Here is a 17,880-nt window from a genome sequence, read left to right as displayed (position 1 = left end):
CTATTTTTCACATCATAGTAATCAACTGCTATTCTCACTGTCTAAGGCTGACACTGTGGCTCCTCCCACTCAGGTAGACACACAACTCCATCAGTTCTCTCCCATCCTCACTCCAAACTGCATGACTTGGAGACATCAACTCTACCTTGCTGCTCTGAATTCGACTATTCACCTCAACGGTATGTAGCTTTAATACAGTTCTGACAGAAATAGAGACGTCAGAGAGCTTTGATCAGATTTTACTTCTTGTATGTTTCTAAGAATGAATAGCTTACTTAAAGTTAAATTCCTATTTGTGCTCAATTGGTTAATATTGATATTGTATTTTATAGCTCTCTTGTGTTTATATGTTGGGTCTTTTTTTACCTCTTAGTTTCTTCTCCATCACTACCGAGATAAGTTAAGAGATGTAAAAAAAAGTTGGACTTGAAAATCTCCATGCAAGCTTTACAGGATCTTCATGACCTGCCAATAAGAAGACACAGACACATGTGTTATTTGACACAATATATAGTCAGTAAGACTATATATTGTGTCAAATAACACTGATTTGAGAAAGGTGATATTGTATGATAATGTCCATGTCTTAACACATCAAAACATTTTTAAATGCATATAGACACTTTCATGTAAGAACCTCCTGTAAACATACAGTAGGTGTGTATGGCAATATTATTTGTGCATGAGGTCTAGATGATTTTAATGTCCAGAATTTGGTATTTTTAAATGTTTTTTTGCTCAAATGTTGACGATTTTATGCTGTTTCCACTCACATGCAACTAAATTCTTACATGGAAATCACAGATTTATTAACTCTATCTAGTCTGTAGTTTTGTAAATTGCATCTATATAATTTCATGGATTTGAATCCTTGCATTGTTCATTTTAGTCGTGCAAAGGATTTTACTGCATTTATTTATCCTATTAGCCAGCACCTCAAAAAGCATGCCCATCATCTTTGGTATTTTCTTTTCTTGTCATGTCTTTACTACAAAGCCAAATAAAGGTGTAATTTAGCAATGCTGCTGATCTGTATCTCAGTGTGTGAGTCTTATATCTTATTTCGTGTTGACTGTTTTCTTTTAGGAGCTGAGCTGGTATGCCTGAGTCTCCTCTCAGTCCCACGGCAGCCCGTCAAACCCCAGCCAGCAGCCTCCTCAGTCACACAGACATCGGTGCAAGAGAGAGAGTAGCTAATGGGGACTCCTGCAGTGGAGTGAGTGGTGAAAACTTGCAGAGTCTCCACCATAAACAGGTATATTCATCCTACTCCTCAACCTCCCCCTCATCCTCCTCTGCTGCCTTCGTCTCTGCTTCCTCTTCATAAGCGGGAAATAGAACAGTCTTAGGCAAACAGATGTCAAGAGAAATACCTGCATGCCAGCTCCATATTGGACGTCCTGTGACAGGACACCAAACCCGGAGCCTGCAGCTCTGTTGACAGTGGTAGGGATTTCATATGAGATCTGATCTGGGAGTTGACACGCAGAACTCTGTTTGTCCTTCATTATTAGTTTGTGAGTCAGAGCCAGGGAGGAATAATTGTCCACAGACCTAGGCCAAACAGATGCAAGTGAAAGGCAAATAAGCATGACCCAACATCATTTTATGGTTGTCTGTTGTGATTCCATCCCTGGGAATCTTAATTTAGGGGATCTATGAAACAACAAAATAATGAACGCCTGGTCAACGCAATTTCCTTCAGTCTGTTGTCCCGTCTTGTCAGTTTGGTCTGCTCTTATCACTTAATTCACTTTCTAAACCTGCGCAAGGTGCTATACTTGTGACCCTAACAATAAAACAAAAAACGTTGCCAGTAGTATACAGTGGAAAAGGGTCTGCTAGCTTTGTCTGCAACCACATGAGCAAAATATCTTTTTGTAATTTTCATTGACACGACTATAGTATAGGCCTAAGTGACTTTGTCATTATGCCACCGATGCAACGTTGCCTGTCTGCCAGAGTGTGATTTCAGATTTCAAAACATAATAATGGCTTGTGATATGAAAGTTTTTCAACCTGAAAACTCAATTTTACAAATGAAGACTATTTACTGTGAAGACTGGGACATCCATCAGTAATGTATTTCTTCCAAACACCTCGAATGGTTACCCAGTGATTTGTAAAGCATGATAATGAAACTAGCTGTATGTCAGTGGCTTCTTTAAAACTACATACACTAGAAGATTCAGGAAATATCCAAGAAGTGTAAGACTATATGGCTGCAACTTGCAATTGCTTTCATTATTAATGAATTTATGACTTTATTACAATCAATCAATAAACTATAAACAATCAAAGTTACCTCTTTACGTTTTTAAGCTTGTTTTGTCTCAGAAAAATTGTTGGAGAATTTAAGAAGTAGGCCTATGTGGTGCATTGTTAATTTTAGCAAAGGCACTTTTTTTATTCCCCTCACATTTAGATAACTTTTTTTGTGTGTAATTAAATATTGCAAATAGTCGAACAAATGCTGCACATTTTCTGTTTATTCCACCAATTCTTTCTCTGTCCTAATCTTTTGTCTCCGGTTCCTTTAGTCCAAAAATCTATTTAATTTGAATACAAACAGAAAAGCAGCAAATCCCCACATTTAAGAGGCTATACATGCTGTAACTGCAAAGTCTTTAAATTTGTCAAATTTTTGTTGATTGACTTACCAATTAATCGACCTACTGTTAAATAAGACCAAATCCTACATACCTACAAGCAATGCAGACTGTTATACCTGCTGTGCCAAAGTTAAACTAATTTCCACTGTTCTAAACTTTTTTTAGAACAGTGGAATTTTTTTTTCTTATCAGTCTAGTCGAAACAAAGGAAGTATTATCTCAAAGGACTGGGAAAAAATTGAAACACTTGAGGTCCCTGATGTATTCTTCTTTCATTACATCCTGCAAGCCGCTAAGATATTACTCCAATATAGACTTATAAGACTTCACAGACACCGATGAAGAACATCAGGTCACAGCCCTTATACAGTTGACAATTGACATTTTGCATTAAGAAAATAAGAGACATTGTTCAAACAATACATTAAATTTCCCCCCAAAATCAATTGACATTATTATTATTATTATTATTATTATTATTATTATTATCTTTAGCACTGTTTGTAATACAACATGTTGGATTTGTAAGTGTTGTTTCTTAATGCTTTCATGTTGATGTTACCTCTGTATGAATACAAAAGGACAATCACTCTGTTATTTGTCACTCAATCAGTAACAGTGCAGATCAGTTATTATTCTGTGCGTGTTTGCCTTGATTAATACCCATACACTTCTATTAGGAGTCACAACAAGCATGTAATTGTGTTGCTAATTAACTGGTCAGCCAATCTCCCATCTCATTTAGGGTCAATGACACAATCCAGCATGATGATGTTCACAAAAGGTTGACAGCACTGTTTTGTAATTGGATTGGAAAGACTCCTATTCGACGGTTATTATTACTGTTTAACACCTGACACTTGCCTTCTCACTCCCTCGTCTTCTTGCCTTCACTCTGTAGACTGTGGTCCTTTAACATTTTAAACACCTTCCTCTTCTTCGTGAAGGTGTTTGTGGCTATGATGGCTCCTCAGCAGATGCAGCAGCTCCTTTCCTCCAACCAGCTGCAGGCTCTCATTCACCAGAAGCAACAAGCCCTTCTGCTCCAGCAGGTAATTCATTTAATATTAACACTACTAATAATACACTGCATTCTGGTTTACTGGACTATAGCCCACCTTTGCAGAATACAGTTTGAGTTTTTCTTATAGCCTATTTATAGGACTGAAACTACTGTAACTAAATGACTGAAGGCAATATGTTAACTTTAGCCATATTACTGTAACATTAGCTAGTTAGCCTAGCTAGCATTAGCTGTTAACCTTCCAAGGTAGCCACATCAAGTTAAGCACATTTGTTAGCTAGTCTGTCGACTGTCTTGTTGGGTCTGTCAGCGTGTCAAACTAGTCTGCTGAGGCATAAATAAACTAAAAGAATAAATAGCTTGTATGTCTTTAAGGCACTTTATTTATTAACATTGCTTTATTGACATTGCTTTTCCATGACAGACATTTTTACTTGTCATAGCAGGAAGGAAACACTTCTTTTTTTAATAATAATAATGCACTACATTAAGCTTTACTAGTTTGAGGCCACTGTCAGTAAATAAAACAACAACACTAAAATCACTTAAATTCCAGCTTAAGTTCCTTTTGTCATTTATTCATTTAACCCAATTTGTTTGAGGTCCTCTGACTTCATCCCACTGAGGTGGTGTAACTCAATCATTCCGGCCAATGTTCTTGTCACTGTCATATCTTCAAACTAAATTGTACCTCCTATCTCAAATTGGCTCATCGTTGGTAGTAACAAAAGGAAAAACGTGCTTGTCGGACCTCTCTAAAGAAAGACTCAAGGGATCCAGAAATATTTTTAATGTCGGTAATTTGTATTTGTACTGTCTCACTTACTTCACTGTACGTTTTTTGAGAGTGAGGTGAAAGTCTATAGTAATAATAATGTTATAATAATGGCCCATCACTATTTTCCTAGCAACATCTGAAAGAGTTTTACAAGAAGCAACAACAGATTCACCTGCAGCTGCTTCAACAAAAGCCCAGCAAGAAAGTCAAAGAGGTAAGTAGTTATTCTTGGTCTGTTTTTCTTTAATTCTATTTATTTAGGTTTTCAGTGTGTTTCACTCCTTTAGCTCTAAAGTTTAGAATCAATAAAATGTAATACATTAAATTACAATGTCTGGTGTAAGTGGCCTGCAAGTGACACAGATAATACAAACATAATTTAATAGGACAGATAGAGGTAGGAGATCCAACAGAAATGTCCAAAATAGAGATTTTGTCACTTGCTTTTGGGCTTTGAGAACAATGTTTTCTAGCTGAAGTTAAGTCATTTTTGAATGATGCCTTTACAGCTGCGGTATATACCACTGATTTTATCTCAAGATCAATACTTGGACAACTGCCAGGTGAAAAGAAAGTGTGTGCACTGAGCAGAATTTCACATGAATACTATCTCACTTTTCTGTGAAATGTTCTCTCTCGGTCCACCAGTTCCCTGCACAGCAGCTTGTGTTCCAGCAGCTCCTCCAGCAGCAGCAGCAGCAGCAGCAGCAGCAGCTCCTCCGGGTGCAGAGACCCATCCTGTCCTCCCCCGCCCTCTCTCCAGGTCACTATGTTTCATCTCCCTCAGCAGCAGTGTCTGTTGAAAGAAACGGTGATGTCAGCTGTTTCATTTCCAGTGTACTGTGTGTTTGGATGGTCTCTAAAGTATCTGTGTTTTTAGTGTTGTAATACAGAGCATGTTTGCTAATGTGAGGTTACAATTTACAGTAAGGTTACTATTTTATGTTATCATGACACTAGGATACGAACAAGCAAATATGGACATGAATCTGATTCTGAGACTTCCACACATTTGTTTCTCGCTGGTTTTATGCTCAGTTACATAACTGCACTAAACTCAAAAGAGACGATGGATAAAGTGAACCTAAAAGTAGAAAACTCAGCCTTATTGATCTTGTTATTGTTTTTCTTTGTTCTTTCTTTGTAAAGTGCCTTTGAGTACCCTTTTAAGCGCTATATAAAATGAATGTATTATTATTATTATTATTATTATTACTCATATTCTAGCTGTGATCATTATTCCTTGATTACAGTGAAGAGGTAACATGAGGTCATGAGAAAGAGCTGCTCTTCTCATTTCTGCCCTCAAACTTTGAGGTGGGAATGAGTAGAAACTGTGTGAATGTGGAGCACAGACGAAAAAAGTGCAGGTGTGAAGAGCAAAACACATTCTCATTATAAAGTTAATATCATTATTTTGGAGGAAAAAAAAAAGATATAGCACTCAGATGGCTCTAATGCATAATGTATAGATAATAAACCATCCATTATTTTTGCAGTTTCCTAAATCAACATGGAAAACCAAATACTCAGAACACGCAGGTTTGGAAATCTACAATATGTTTTTTTTCTTTTGTGTTTTAGCTGGTTTTAGCCCTGCAAAGATGCAGCAGATATGGAAAGAGCTCACAAACGGAATAACTGAAGATAAAACCACATCGAAAGACAATCAGGACTCTTCTGCTACCAACATAATGTCAACAAAAGTCACAGGGAGGCAGACCGGTGACCAGCAGTCGTCTTCTCCTCGCAGGGCACAATGGTACGATCTGTCTGTTTGGTGCTGTAAACTGATTGTGAGAACTGAGATGATACTGCCTCTTTCTAAACATCAAAGACTTGTTATCTGTAGACATTTTCTTTCTCTCAAGTTGGCGGGTGAGCAGCGGTTTTGCTTTGGCAGCGAGACTTCACTTTTAATTCCCCTCGGGACGATATATTTTGTCTTGTTTGTTTGCTTTGTGTTCCACCACCAGAAGTGGTTCAGCAAAGGAAAAAGTTTACGCGACAACACGTCCCAAATCAAAAGTAAATTGTTTTCCATTTGTTTTTAGTGCTCCCCTCCACCTCTCTCTGTCATGTTCTGCTACCTGAAAAGAAAACCACACTTAACTTTGTTTTATTGCTGCTTTGCTCTCGTTTTGTTGCTGTTGCCTGGGTGCTGTGCTTTTTAATCATGACGATACTTTGACTCTAGTGCTGTCAAAGCTGATCGCGCTGCCGCACACGCTCTCTACAGTCACGGTGTGTGTCACTGGCCCGGATGTGAGTCGGTGTGTGAAAACTTCAGCCAGTTCATCAAGTAGGTTTTAACTCCATCCTAATGCATGTCACTTTCTGACTCTAAATCTAAATCTCTAGTGAGCTTTGAAAAAACCCAGTAGGTTAGTTAACAAAACTTAGTGCTGCTTTATTTCTGTGACTTAAAAGTAAGGATAAGACATAAGGGCTAAAATGGCAGTCAGCTTGGATTCACCGTAATTACAATGTATTTCAATGGTGAAAAAACAAAACAAACATGGCATATCAAAACATCCATAGACGCTTCTCAAACCGCTCGAGCATAATCCCCTCCTCTGCTGTTGATGCATATGTTCAGTACAGTATGCTTCAAATGATCTTCACTTCGCCAAGAAATCATTAAATGTATATATGCGTGAGTGGTTTAAATAAAGTTTCCATAAATGTTTTGATAGAATTTTTTATTTTTTTTTTTACCATGACTCTGGGTCACCATTGAAATCCATTGTAGCTGACTACAGCTGCTATCTCTGTATCTCTGTGATTTGATACTCAATAGACAGATTCTCAGCAAAGTATTCCTTTAACGCCCCGTTGTGTGTTTCAGGCACATAGGCAGCGAGCACACTCTGGATGATAGAAATACAGCACAGTGCAGAGTCCAGATGCAGGTGGTTCAGCAACTTGAGCTTCAGGTAGGAATAAGTCCCAAAAAAGATGTCCCAACAGCGAAAGTTAGAACTGCTGCTTGGATGTGAGCTAGTGTGGAAACCTGTCATATGTGTTTGGGTCAAACAAAGGAATTTTGAGTCTGCTTTGCATAGGTGATTAGTTTGTATTGATTTAAAAAAAAAAAAAAGGTCTACCTTGATATTTATAGCAGCAATTATAGTCTGCAAAACTAGATTGTTTTCCCCTGAGTTTCCCCCTAAATTTCACCACCTGAACACCTTCTTTCTCAAGGTAAATATTCATGTAATGTTCTCCTTCCTGATGTTTGACACGCCAAATGTGTTTGGTTCACAGCATTCCATCTCGATAACCTGTGTTCAGTGATTTTGAAGTGACACCATCCACTCTGATTTCTTCTCCTCCCTCTTCATCTCCTTCAACAGCTCTGCAAAGAACGGGAGCGTCTCCGAGCGATGATGGCTCACCTGCATCTGCCATCTTTAGAATCTCAGTTGATCTCTGCACCCGCAAGTCTACAGTTGCCACAATCTGATACGGCTGCTGACCCACACGGTCTTCAGGTAGATAGTGTGCAGTACTAGCTGTGATGAACAACAGAGACAAAGTAAATGAGCCGTAAACTATACAGCATTTCAGAGCTGTGAGCAAAACTCCAAATATGTATATATAATATGTGGTGGAGAGTGAAAATAACACTTCTGGCTACAACCTCAACTTCTGCTGCACTGATGAAGATACCGCCAGCCTGTAATCAACCTGGTGAACGTTTACATTTAGATGAGTTGCAGAAAATATGTTGGCATTTTCTTAGAAAAAAAAAAAAAAGAAAGTGGCTTAGGGGTACACCTGCGTGAGATGAAGGTCATATTAAACCCTGCTCAGAAAAATTATGCCAGATCGGATCACAAATGCATTTCTTGGAAAAAAGTTTTGCGCCTATTTACCATAACTCTCAGATTACTTTTACACTTTTGCCTTGTTGAGATCTCCATCCTGATTGAGTGTGACTGACTGCATGGTATGAGTTCTGAGCACTTTCTTTCCTTTCAGTGCCCAGATGTTGGCACCAGATGGCTGCCATTGTGTTTCCAGACATCAGACATGCTCTCATAATGTGGAAGCTAATCAGATGTTAATCTTGCAAATATTGCACCATAATCACAACACTCACCAAACAATTTCACCCTATAATTAACAATAATTGGCTTCCTTCTTCTTGCGATATTAGTGGAATCACCTCTGAGGAGGCGAATCAAATCGCTCTGTTACACTCTGTTTTCTTTCTCTGTCAGTCTTTTCATTCCACTGGCTCCTTTGTTAACTTGGATCACCTGCTTGTGTCACTCTCAGCTCAGTTTAGTCACCGGCACCCACAACCTGGCCTCGCCGAGCCCGTCAGACTCCCCACAACCTCTGGCCTCTGTTAGCACTCCATCCCAGGGGAGTGAAGAAGAGTGTGCTGGGGCCATAAGATGTCGTCATCACCCTTTGGTCTACTCCCTGTCTTCAGGTAAAACAAATACTGTTGTCACTTTTATGCTCAGAAACAATAAATAGTCCATAGCAAATGTTCTACTCCAGTTTCTACGTTTTGTCTTGTTTCAGAAAATGAATATGAGCTTTACAAGAACACCGATATCAGACCACCTTTCACCTACGCAACACTGATAAGACAGGTACAGTCTATACAGTGGAATAGAAGTGATTTCTTTTCTTTACTTAACCCATTGTATAGGTAACTCAGATGTCATATGTTATATTATTTAAATCACTTTTCGATATATGCTGTATTCAGATGCATCCAGATGTTTTCTCCTTTGTGATTTTTACTCTGCGTTGTCCTATTTTGTATTCGCTGGTCCCTAGAATGTGAACAATGAGATAAACAACCTCTCTATGTACTGTATTGCTATGTTTATGTTGATTGCCGTATTTCATGCTCATTCTCTTGATCACCTGTATACAGCTGAAAATATTTAATTTGCAGCAGTTTTGATTAATCATGTTATTTAAGTAACTTTTCGAGCCAAAAATCCCCTGGTTCCAGTTGCTTGAATAGACTACTTGCTGCCTCACTTTGTGCCCTACAATAGGAAACTAAATATCTTTGTGTTTATCAAACAAACAAAAAAGATTTAAATAGGTCAACTTGGGCTTTGGGCTATTTTCTTATGACATTCCTGACATTAATCATGAAAAAACTTTATCGATAAAATAAACCTTTTTTGCAGTCCTACACTTGTGTCGATGAAATGATTACTGATCTGCTATCTTAAAAAAGGCGGTTGATTCGTAGAATTAGAAAATAAAAAGACTGTATCAGAGTTTTGAGTGTGCGGCTGTCTCCTCCTTCCTTGGATGAGAAGTGAAAAAGCCAGGGCTTTAATTTGATCCTGTAATGTGCTACAGTTTTTTATTCTCCCCTCCATCTACAGGCCATTATGGAAACATCAGACATGCAACTAACACTAAACGAGATATACAACTGGTTCACACGGACATTTGCTTATTTCAGACGCAACGCCGCCACTTGGAAGGTATCACACCCCCAGATAATTAACTATGTGATCCCAGCGTGTGTCATACCTGATTTATGCAGCATGTATTCAGTAATATCTCCTTCACTCTGATTTTCTCTGGATCAGAACGCAGTGCGCCACAACCTGAGCCTGCACAAGTGTTTTGTGCGTGTGGAGAATGTGAAAGGCGCAGTGTGGACAGTAGACGAGGTGGAATACCAGAGGAGGAGATCCCAGAAGATCCCAGGGTACGATAGATGGCTTCCTGTTTATCACAGCGCTGGTATCAGGGTATCTGCATTTATTTCAGGTTAAATGATATTTAAGACATTTCTTTAACTCATCCAAGTCAATAAATTACTTTTTTATTGGCAAAAAGCACAGAAGCAAAGACACTCAAGGGTTTCCCATCTTTGCTTCAGCATTCCACTACAAAACATAAGTGTCAGCTATTTAACATGCAAATAAATCCTGAATAATTGTTGTGAGATATAAAGCACAAGATGAAGAAATAACAAAACTAGAAAATTGTTTCTGCCCCAGATCAAATTTAAAATGTTCCCTTTAATTTCATAAACACGAAATTAAGATTTTTGAATGTGTTGTCATCAGAGTCGAAAGAGAGAAATAGACAATATATGTAGTGTATAGCTGTGTAAAGCACTGTCCTCTTTACCCTGTGTCAAAATAGGTTCCTTATTACTAGAGTATTGCACATGTTTGTTTCCTGATAATAGACCTCAGTAAAGAATGATAAATATGACTGGACTGATCCTGTTGACAGTTTCAAGGCTCTAGTTCAAGGCTCTTTCCTGACTGTTTATGCGGCTGTATTATTTGTCATCATAACTGACCTTGCCTCAAACTATTGCTCTTAACCATGTGGTATTGATTTGCTTGCCATGAATTAGACATGGATTGTGTTCATTTGAAAATTCTGTTACCTTTGTTACTCCGCAGGAGTCCATCGCTGATAAAAAATGTGTCCTCCAGCCTTGATTTTGGGACGGTTCTGAATGCCAGCTTACAGGTGAGAGGACGTCTTAGAGTACACCTTCCCGATTACAGGAGTTTGAACTGGTTGAGGTCACTGTTTCTTCTTCTTTGTGCTGTAGACGGCACTGGCTGAGGCGTCACTGCCAGGATTCAAGAAGGAGTGTGTGAGCAGAAACTCCACGAGTCAAACGCAGGAGAACAAAGCAACAAACAGCAACACTAAACAAAACTTCTCTCCACCAGTCCAGCAGTGAGTTTTATTTATTGTGAACTCCGAAAATCTATTAAATTACTGATGTGCTGCAACAATTGATCGTAATGTTTTTGTGATGCGCCTCTTGCAGGTCTCTTTTCCTTAAAGGCCAAGCGCTGAATCTGAATGACCAAGAATCTCTGATGGCCACAGTAAAGCCAGCCATACTGCCGCGCGACATGACTGAAGATTATGAAGAACATTTTTTTGACCCTGAATGACAAGAGAACGCTTTCAGACACTCAGCCAAGGCGAGCCCTCTTACAATGTTAATGCAGTGTGAAATTCTCACCAACATATTTTTTGATCAAATACAAATCAAAATGGAGATATTCAGAATTGTGGTTCATCATATGGTTCAAATATATTATATTATATATAGAGAAATGTTCTGATTTTGTTGACATGTCTGCAGCAGGCCACTTTTTCTTTTGATATTTCAACCTTAAAGAAAAGAAAGTGGAATATAGTGCCACCTGTAGTACATACAATGACAAAGAAATATTACAGTTAAATAACAGATTCAATGTATTTAAAGCCAAATGATAATAAAAAGGAATGTATGATCTTTTTTTCAAAGGAGACCTGGCCAAGAAAAGTGCATCATGACAAGAATCCAAATAGAGGATGAACACAATCAAAAAGCAGAGTTGGGATCTGATAGTTTGGGGGAAACGGTGTCTTTCTCACCATGAAGAAATCCCACACTTTCATGTAAATAATACAATCCAAAGGCCAAAGGACAGACATATTTGTTATAGTATGATGTAGAGAAGGAATGTTTTGTCTGTTTTTTGTGATAGTTCAAAACACAGTGAATGCTACATTACAGCAAAGAGAGAGCTGTTTTCCGTTGATGAAATATTTAAAAACATGTATAGTCTGTACTGTGGCTTCTCTCTGTTGTCTTTGAAAATCTGCCTGCTGAAATGTGTTTTATAAACGTAAAATTTGTCTTGTGTGTTTACCTGTTTCCCTGTGTGAAACTTATGTATTTAATACATCACTGTCACTGAAATAAAGATTCCAAACATTCCACTTTTATAACATGGTGAGGGTATTTACATTAGATGCTGTTTGTCTGTAACTGTATGCCCAAAGTGTCTATTACAATGTAATAATAAATATATGTAAACCTGACAATTGTTTGTTTATTTTATCATTGTCACACATGTGATTTATGGCATTAAAGTGAACATTTGTACTCCACATTCAGACCAAATTTAAATGTATGCTCAACCCAGTAGTATACTTGACACCACAGCTGCTGCTAACCTGGCATGGTTACGCCTGGGAGAGTGTATGTTGTGTGAATGGAAATTTAAAATTTGGTAAATAAAAAAATGCTTTGTTTTGGGTAAATACATTTGTAATGTCATGCTAATGCTTGTGTAAGCAGCATAATACAGTAAATATAAACGTCATTTTTTTTCACTGAATGTCAAGCAGTAGCAGGGTTGTGGTCAGGTCTTTAATTTTTTGGGTATTTCTAATACGAAATTAGAATGATCTAATCAAACTAAACTAAGATTAGATAATCTAATTAGATCGATTCACATAGTATATACTAATAAATACAATCCATATCCTTCACAACATAGCTGCAATAGGCAATTTTGAAATGTTTATTTAGCAAGGTGTTTTAAACTAAGCATGAATAAAGGTGCCATACCTTAAGATACATACTGAACATAATACTACTAATTATCATATAAACAGCACTGATTTTTGAAAACAATGTTCAAAAAAACAACACATTTCTAAACAAGTTTTGTTAATATTCATGGTTGTTTGTCTTTTGATCACTAAAAAAAAGTGATCTTTTAGTTTATCCTCCTTTTTATCACATCATCATGTAAAATGCTAAAATAAAATAAAAACATGGATAAACAATGGTCTCATCTGCTGACAAACACCATGAAGTGAAGCTGTTACTGTAGACTTCACCACCAAATACAGAACAAAGGCCTCCGATTTTTCAGCTTCCTGTTTTGACTAATGTCAGTAATTGTCGTTGCTGATAACGAGTTAGCTTTAAGTTTGCTGTTGCCTCTCAGGGCTTCCTTTGATTCGCTGTCAGCCTATTAGATGACATTTTCTTCTGACTGCCTCTCCACGCTGCGTTCACTGACTGAAAGTTAGCATGGTGCTCGACAACTTCAACAGCTTCACTTATGTGTTGCTTTGATGTGCCATATACTCACTGTGAGGCGGGCAAGTCAACATGTTTTTCGACGCAGCACTTGTGACAGCACTAAGTCAACAGCCCGTCAGAAAGGGCTGGTCTCTGTTCATCTTCTCATCAGCATGTAATGATGATGCTGTCGCCCATGTGTCCTATTTCTTCACAAGATCCTCATCTGTGGGAAAACAAGATTTCCACATACAAAGATTTAAATGTCACTGACTGAAATTATATACTAATAATTATAATTAATGAATGAGTGGATTTTGTTTTGGGAGGTTGAAATACAAACTCAGAACTAGTGATTGATAGAATACTGTGCTCTCAAATTACGTACTTAACATTGACCAATAGTGTTTTACATAATGAACATACATTTATATTTTACTGCATGTTAACGGGTGTCAAAGGTGACAGTGTGACTAGACTCATTTAGATAGTTAGGCCACCAACGTGGAGTTTGCAAACTCCATCCACTGAGGAAGACCATGATATTTTGTTAAACGCTAGTAAGCGGACATTGAGTTAATGTTTTTTTTGCCAAACAAAAATTAACAATATCATTTATAATTCTGCTAATTTGTGTGCTTTAATCATCATTTATTTGAAAGTTTGCATGCATTTAGCAAATTTTGTTATTTGAAAGCATACAGTAAAAAAGGATTATTAGGATAAGAATAGGATATACTTATTAATTCTAAGGCATGAGCTACATAACTACAGAGCAAATTCAGTAATTGCATTTATTTGCATACCGAATGCTAGTTAGTGTACAATACAACTTTGACAGGTCTGTATAAGTGTGTGTGTGAGTGTGTGTGTGTGTGTGTGTGCGTGTGTGTGTGCCTGCATAAGTATTCCGTATTCAGCTAACACACTTGTGGGGTATGTGTCTCCATTGTGTTAGGTGACTAAAAGCAGAACATAGAAGGCAACCTAAAGTCACACAACCGGGCCTTGGCTGTCTCTGTTGTTCTGTGATCAGAAAGTTAAGAGCGGCGACTCAGGGATCTGCTGGGTAGGGGAGTGTTATTAAGTCACTGAAGAACAACAAAACACACACAGAGTACAGCTCACAGTCTCCCGAGCGGTGACTCAGGCCGGCATGTTGGGTGTTGTTGGAGGTTTCCTGACCTCTTGGTGCTGACAGAAGCAGGAGGATGAACAAGGTGAATCGTTGAAAAAAAGAGAGATAGAGATCCTGAGCCGTCATGAGTATCAGACATGTTACCAGGAGAACATTTACCTGTGGAAGGGACGGAGGAACAGAGCAACCCGACTAAAGGCAAGTACTCATGATGTGACCTGAAATAAGCAACTTATTTTTCTTAATACAAACACACTGCTGCTCTGGCCACGTTTTTTTTTTTTTTTAAAGCTTCAACTGATAGACAAAGGGACAATAGTTTGTGCTGCTATTCTTTATCTGTAAAGTTTACAATTTTTATCCTAACAATGTAAAAAGTTTTTAGTGTTTCCCGAAGAAACATCTGGGCAGGGTGGTAAAAACCCTGAAACACAATGAAAACATCAATGGGACACCGAACCATCTCAATTAATTATGTGAGGGTTAGAAGCTCTGTAAGGCGGGATTACACCGCTCATATTAAATGGAAGTGACTTTGATAAATGTCTACTGTTTTTATGTGAAACAATGTAAGCAAATTGTTTTCAAAAAATCCTGGCTTTTCAGACTTTTTATGTCGGCGTGGTCAGTGAGGAATCTGTGACATCTTATGATAGCTTTGCAGCTAACGTGACTTTCTTTTGATGTGGCTCAAGGTAGTGCACCTTTAAAATCAGCACAGGAAATCCTTTCAGCACGTGAGCCTGTTAGCAGAGGAAATACCATCCCCACTGACCTCATCAGCAGTAAGTGGAAACCGTGAGAACTTTACAGCAAACAACACAATGACCTAAATTAAATGTTGAGGCTCTTGACGAGGGGCTATCTGCAACCAAAACGTGGAGATAACGATACACTCCTGTACGGAAGAGGATTAGGGCCACGCGTGAACATTTTATTTCAATTCTGAGTAACTCAGTATTCAGAATTCTGAGTTTAAAGTCAGAACTGAAATAAAATGTTCACATGTGGCCCTAATCCTCTTCCGTATTCCTGGGTGCAAAACAAGAATTGTATGCTTCAAGACTGTTGCACTTAGCAGTCTGTTCAGTCTGTTTAATCAGTCTGTCCAGACTGATTAAAAGGTGAATTTGTTTGGTGCTCACTGAGAAGTTTGATCATTAAGGAATTCTATTCCTGTTCTGTGATGATCAATAAGACAGTCTTTACTGTATCTGTCTCTATTGTCTGTTTTTCATTTCCTAGCTCAGCCTCTGCCTGCTGCAGCCCCACCAGCAGAGGCTTCACAGGAGGCAGCAGGGTTGAAGAAGCCTCAGTCTGACCTCCAGAAGCCCACCTGCCCGCGATGTGGGTTCACAGTCCCAGAACACAGACTCCCCCCTCTCCCCCCGGGCCTGAGCCGACTGCAGGGCTCCGGACCCTCGGTGCACAGCAGCAGCAGCAGGAGACGCAGGGGCAGTGTGGCTGGCTCACACCTCCCTACTGCTACACCTGCTGGTAGGCACCACAATGAGGCTCACTTTCACACCGTTTGAATAGGACTGGACGATTTGTATTGCATTTCTAAAAGTATTGCGATTCAGTAGTATTGAGTATTGCGATTTTCTTTTCTTTCTTTAACAAATACACTTGTAGAGACAATATATCATGAGACATTTCTAAAAACGAATTGTTTTCTAAAAAGAATGCACATCACATGTCAGTCAGTCAGTCTGACATTTATTTATAAGTACATAACATGGCTTTTCTGCATTGTCTGCTTTCGCTCTGTTTTGCTGGAAAGGGATATGGTGCAGGCGTGGTCAGCGGTACCGTATAAACAGAACATATTTAGGTCAATCATTGGTAAAAAAATAAAAATAAATAAAAGCTATCGATTCTAGGGAAAAGAATCAATTTTCCCCCAACCCTACTGGACAATATAAAATTGATATCATGATATACTGTATTGTCACATTAATCTTCAGTAAACACTTTTTACATCACTTTTCTGTTACTGAACATTGGTGTCGGTATCAATATCGACTTACAATGAGTGAACAAACTATCTGTGAAACATTCAAATAATTTTTTCTGTTACCACCAAAGACAATGTATGTTATTCCACAAAAAGTTTCCCTTGAAGACTCTCAAACTGCTGGACTTTCTTCAAGTGCTATCAAAGCGTGCAGTGGGCCACTCCTTGTTTATCCTCGTGTTCATGTTGTTATCTCTATGAAGTTATGCATTAAATCAATACGGTAGCCACACATGATGCTCCTTTTTCATCTACACACATACAGATATTAGCATAAGTTATGTGCAGGGGTGTATAATTTGAGCGGCTAAGCAGGAATATGCTGAACCCCACTCCCCAGGGAATTCTGCCATCTGCTTTTCATTTACTTCCTTGAGTAAACAGGATAAAACAGCTCAATTTGCATGAGCTCACTCACTATCTGGTCCTTGTGAGGATGAAAACGCTAGCCGAGCAACAATACAACGGTTAGGATCGCAGGGAGATGCACTGTAACACACCAAGTGGGGTTAATGTATGCAATTTCATCTGCAGCTAATTTGGGTGGGAGAGCAATTATCTCGTGACAGCTTCTTCCTAGTTGTTGTTCATCACTGGCAGCCTTGGTGGCCTTTTTTTTTATTTTCCCCCGAGGACTGAACGAAGCTCTGTGATTAAGTAAACACATTCACACTTGATCACTGCGGCAGAGTGGTTTCTCTTTCAACTTCTAGTTGGCACGACAAATAAACATGCAAGAGATTAATTTAGGGTTAATAGAATTGTTAATCCCCGTTTCTGATGGTGTCTGACAGGCTTTTAGAACATCCGTCAGCTTTTCTGTGACATTTCTTCCTCACCCGCAGACTCGTGTTTACACCTGCTGCTGGCGTGCCTGTCGTGCCAGTGCTCCGTGCTGCTCCTGGGTCTGCTGGAGGCCTGTTCGTCCTGCCTCCACACCCTCTGCTCCTGCTGCTGCCACGCCTGCGCCCGCTGCTGTTCGGCCATCCAGGAGGCGCCCGTGGAGGAGCTCAACTGCCACGCCCACTGCCACTCGGTGCTGGTGGAGTCTTGCTGCGAGCCAATCGAGTGTCTGGAGTTTTGCCTGGAGTGCTGCGAGATCTGCCATCGCAGCTAGGAGGGCTAATATACAAGACATGAACGAGGCTACAACAACAGACATTAAAGTCAACGTGGGTTTCATTAGTACTGCAACAGTCTATATCCACGACGTTCCGTTGCCGCCGGAAATTCTGCCGGATTTCACCCTTTTCAGCCGGATGTCCGATACCTTCCGCTTTCTTTGTGTTGGAATTATAAACCGCTCCTCAGATCTCTGCAGGGTAAATCCAGACAGCTAGCGAGACTATCTGTCCAATCAGAGTTGTCTGTTGCACAACTAAAACAACTTTTGAACACACGTGTTCCACCTAAACAAGTTCCTTAAGGGACACGCCACCGTTTGTTGAAATAGGGCTTATCACGGTCTCCCCTAG

At 39.1% G+C, this 17,880-nt stretch overlaps 2 protein-coding genes across 2 annotated transcripts; both read left to right on the top strand.

The window, feature by feature from the left end:
• Window positions 1-1,099: 1,099 nt before the first annotated feature.
• On the top strand, window positions 1,100-11,358 carry LOC120564359 (forkhead box protein P2-like). Its single transcript, XM_039809246.1, has 15 exons — window positions 1,100-1,255; window positions 3,560-3,664; window positions 4,545-4,628; window positions 5,063-5,177; window positions 5,999-6,176; window positions 6,612-6,716; window positions 7,263-7,350; window positions 7,771-7,908; window positions 8,699-8,858; window positions 8,954-9,024; window positions 9,784-9,885; window positions 9,994-10,115; window positions 10,828-10,897; window positions 10,983-11,113; window positions 11,208-11,358. Exons 1-15 carry the CDS (start codon window positions 1,100-1,102, stop codon window positions 11,335-11,337), a joined length of 1,755 nt encoding a protein of 584 aa, XP_039665180.1. The 3' UTR covers window positions 11,338-11,358.
• A 3,167-nt stretch (window positions 11,359-14,525) lies between these two features.
• LOC120563807 (myoD family inhibitor domain-containing protein-like) lies at window positions 14,526-17,522 on the top strand. Its single transcript, XM_039808217.1, has 3 exons — window positions 14,526-14,586; window positions 15,634-15,885; window positions 17,251-17,522. Exons 1-3 carry the CDS (start codon window positions 14,526-14,528, stop codon window positions 17,520-17,522), a joined length of 585 nt encoding a protein of 194 aa, XP_039664151.1.
• The last annotated feature ends 358 nt before the right edge of the window (window positions 17,523-17,880 follow it).

This window comes from Perca fluviatilis, chromosome 8 (assembly GCF_010015445.1).
Source record: "Perca fluviatilis chromosome 8, GENO_Pfluv_1.0, whole genome shotgun sequence".
Taxonomy (NCBI): domain Eukaryota; kingdom Metazoa; phylum Chordata; class Actinopteri; order Perciformes; family Percidae; genus Perca; species Perca fluviatilis.
Note: the sequence above shows the minus strand (reverse complement) of the source record. Positions and strands in the feature narration are given on the sequence as shown.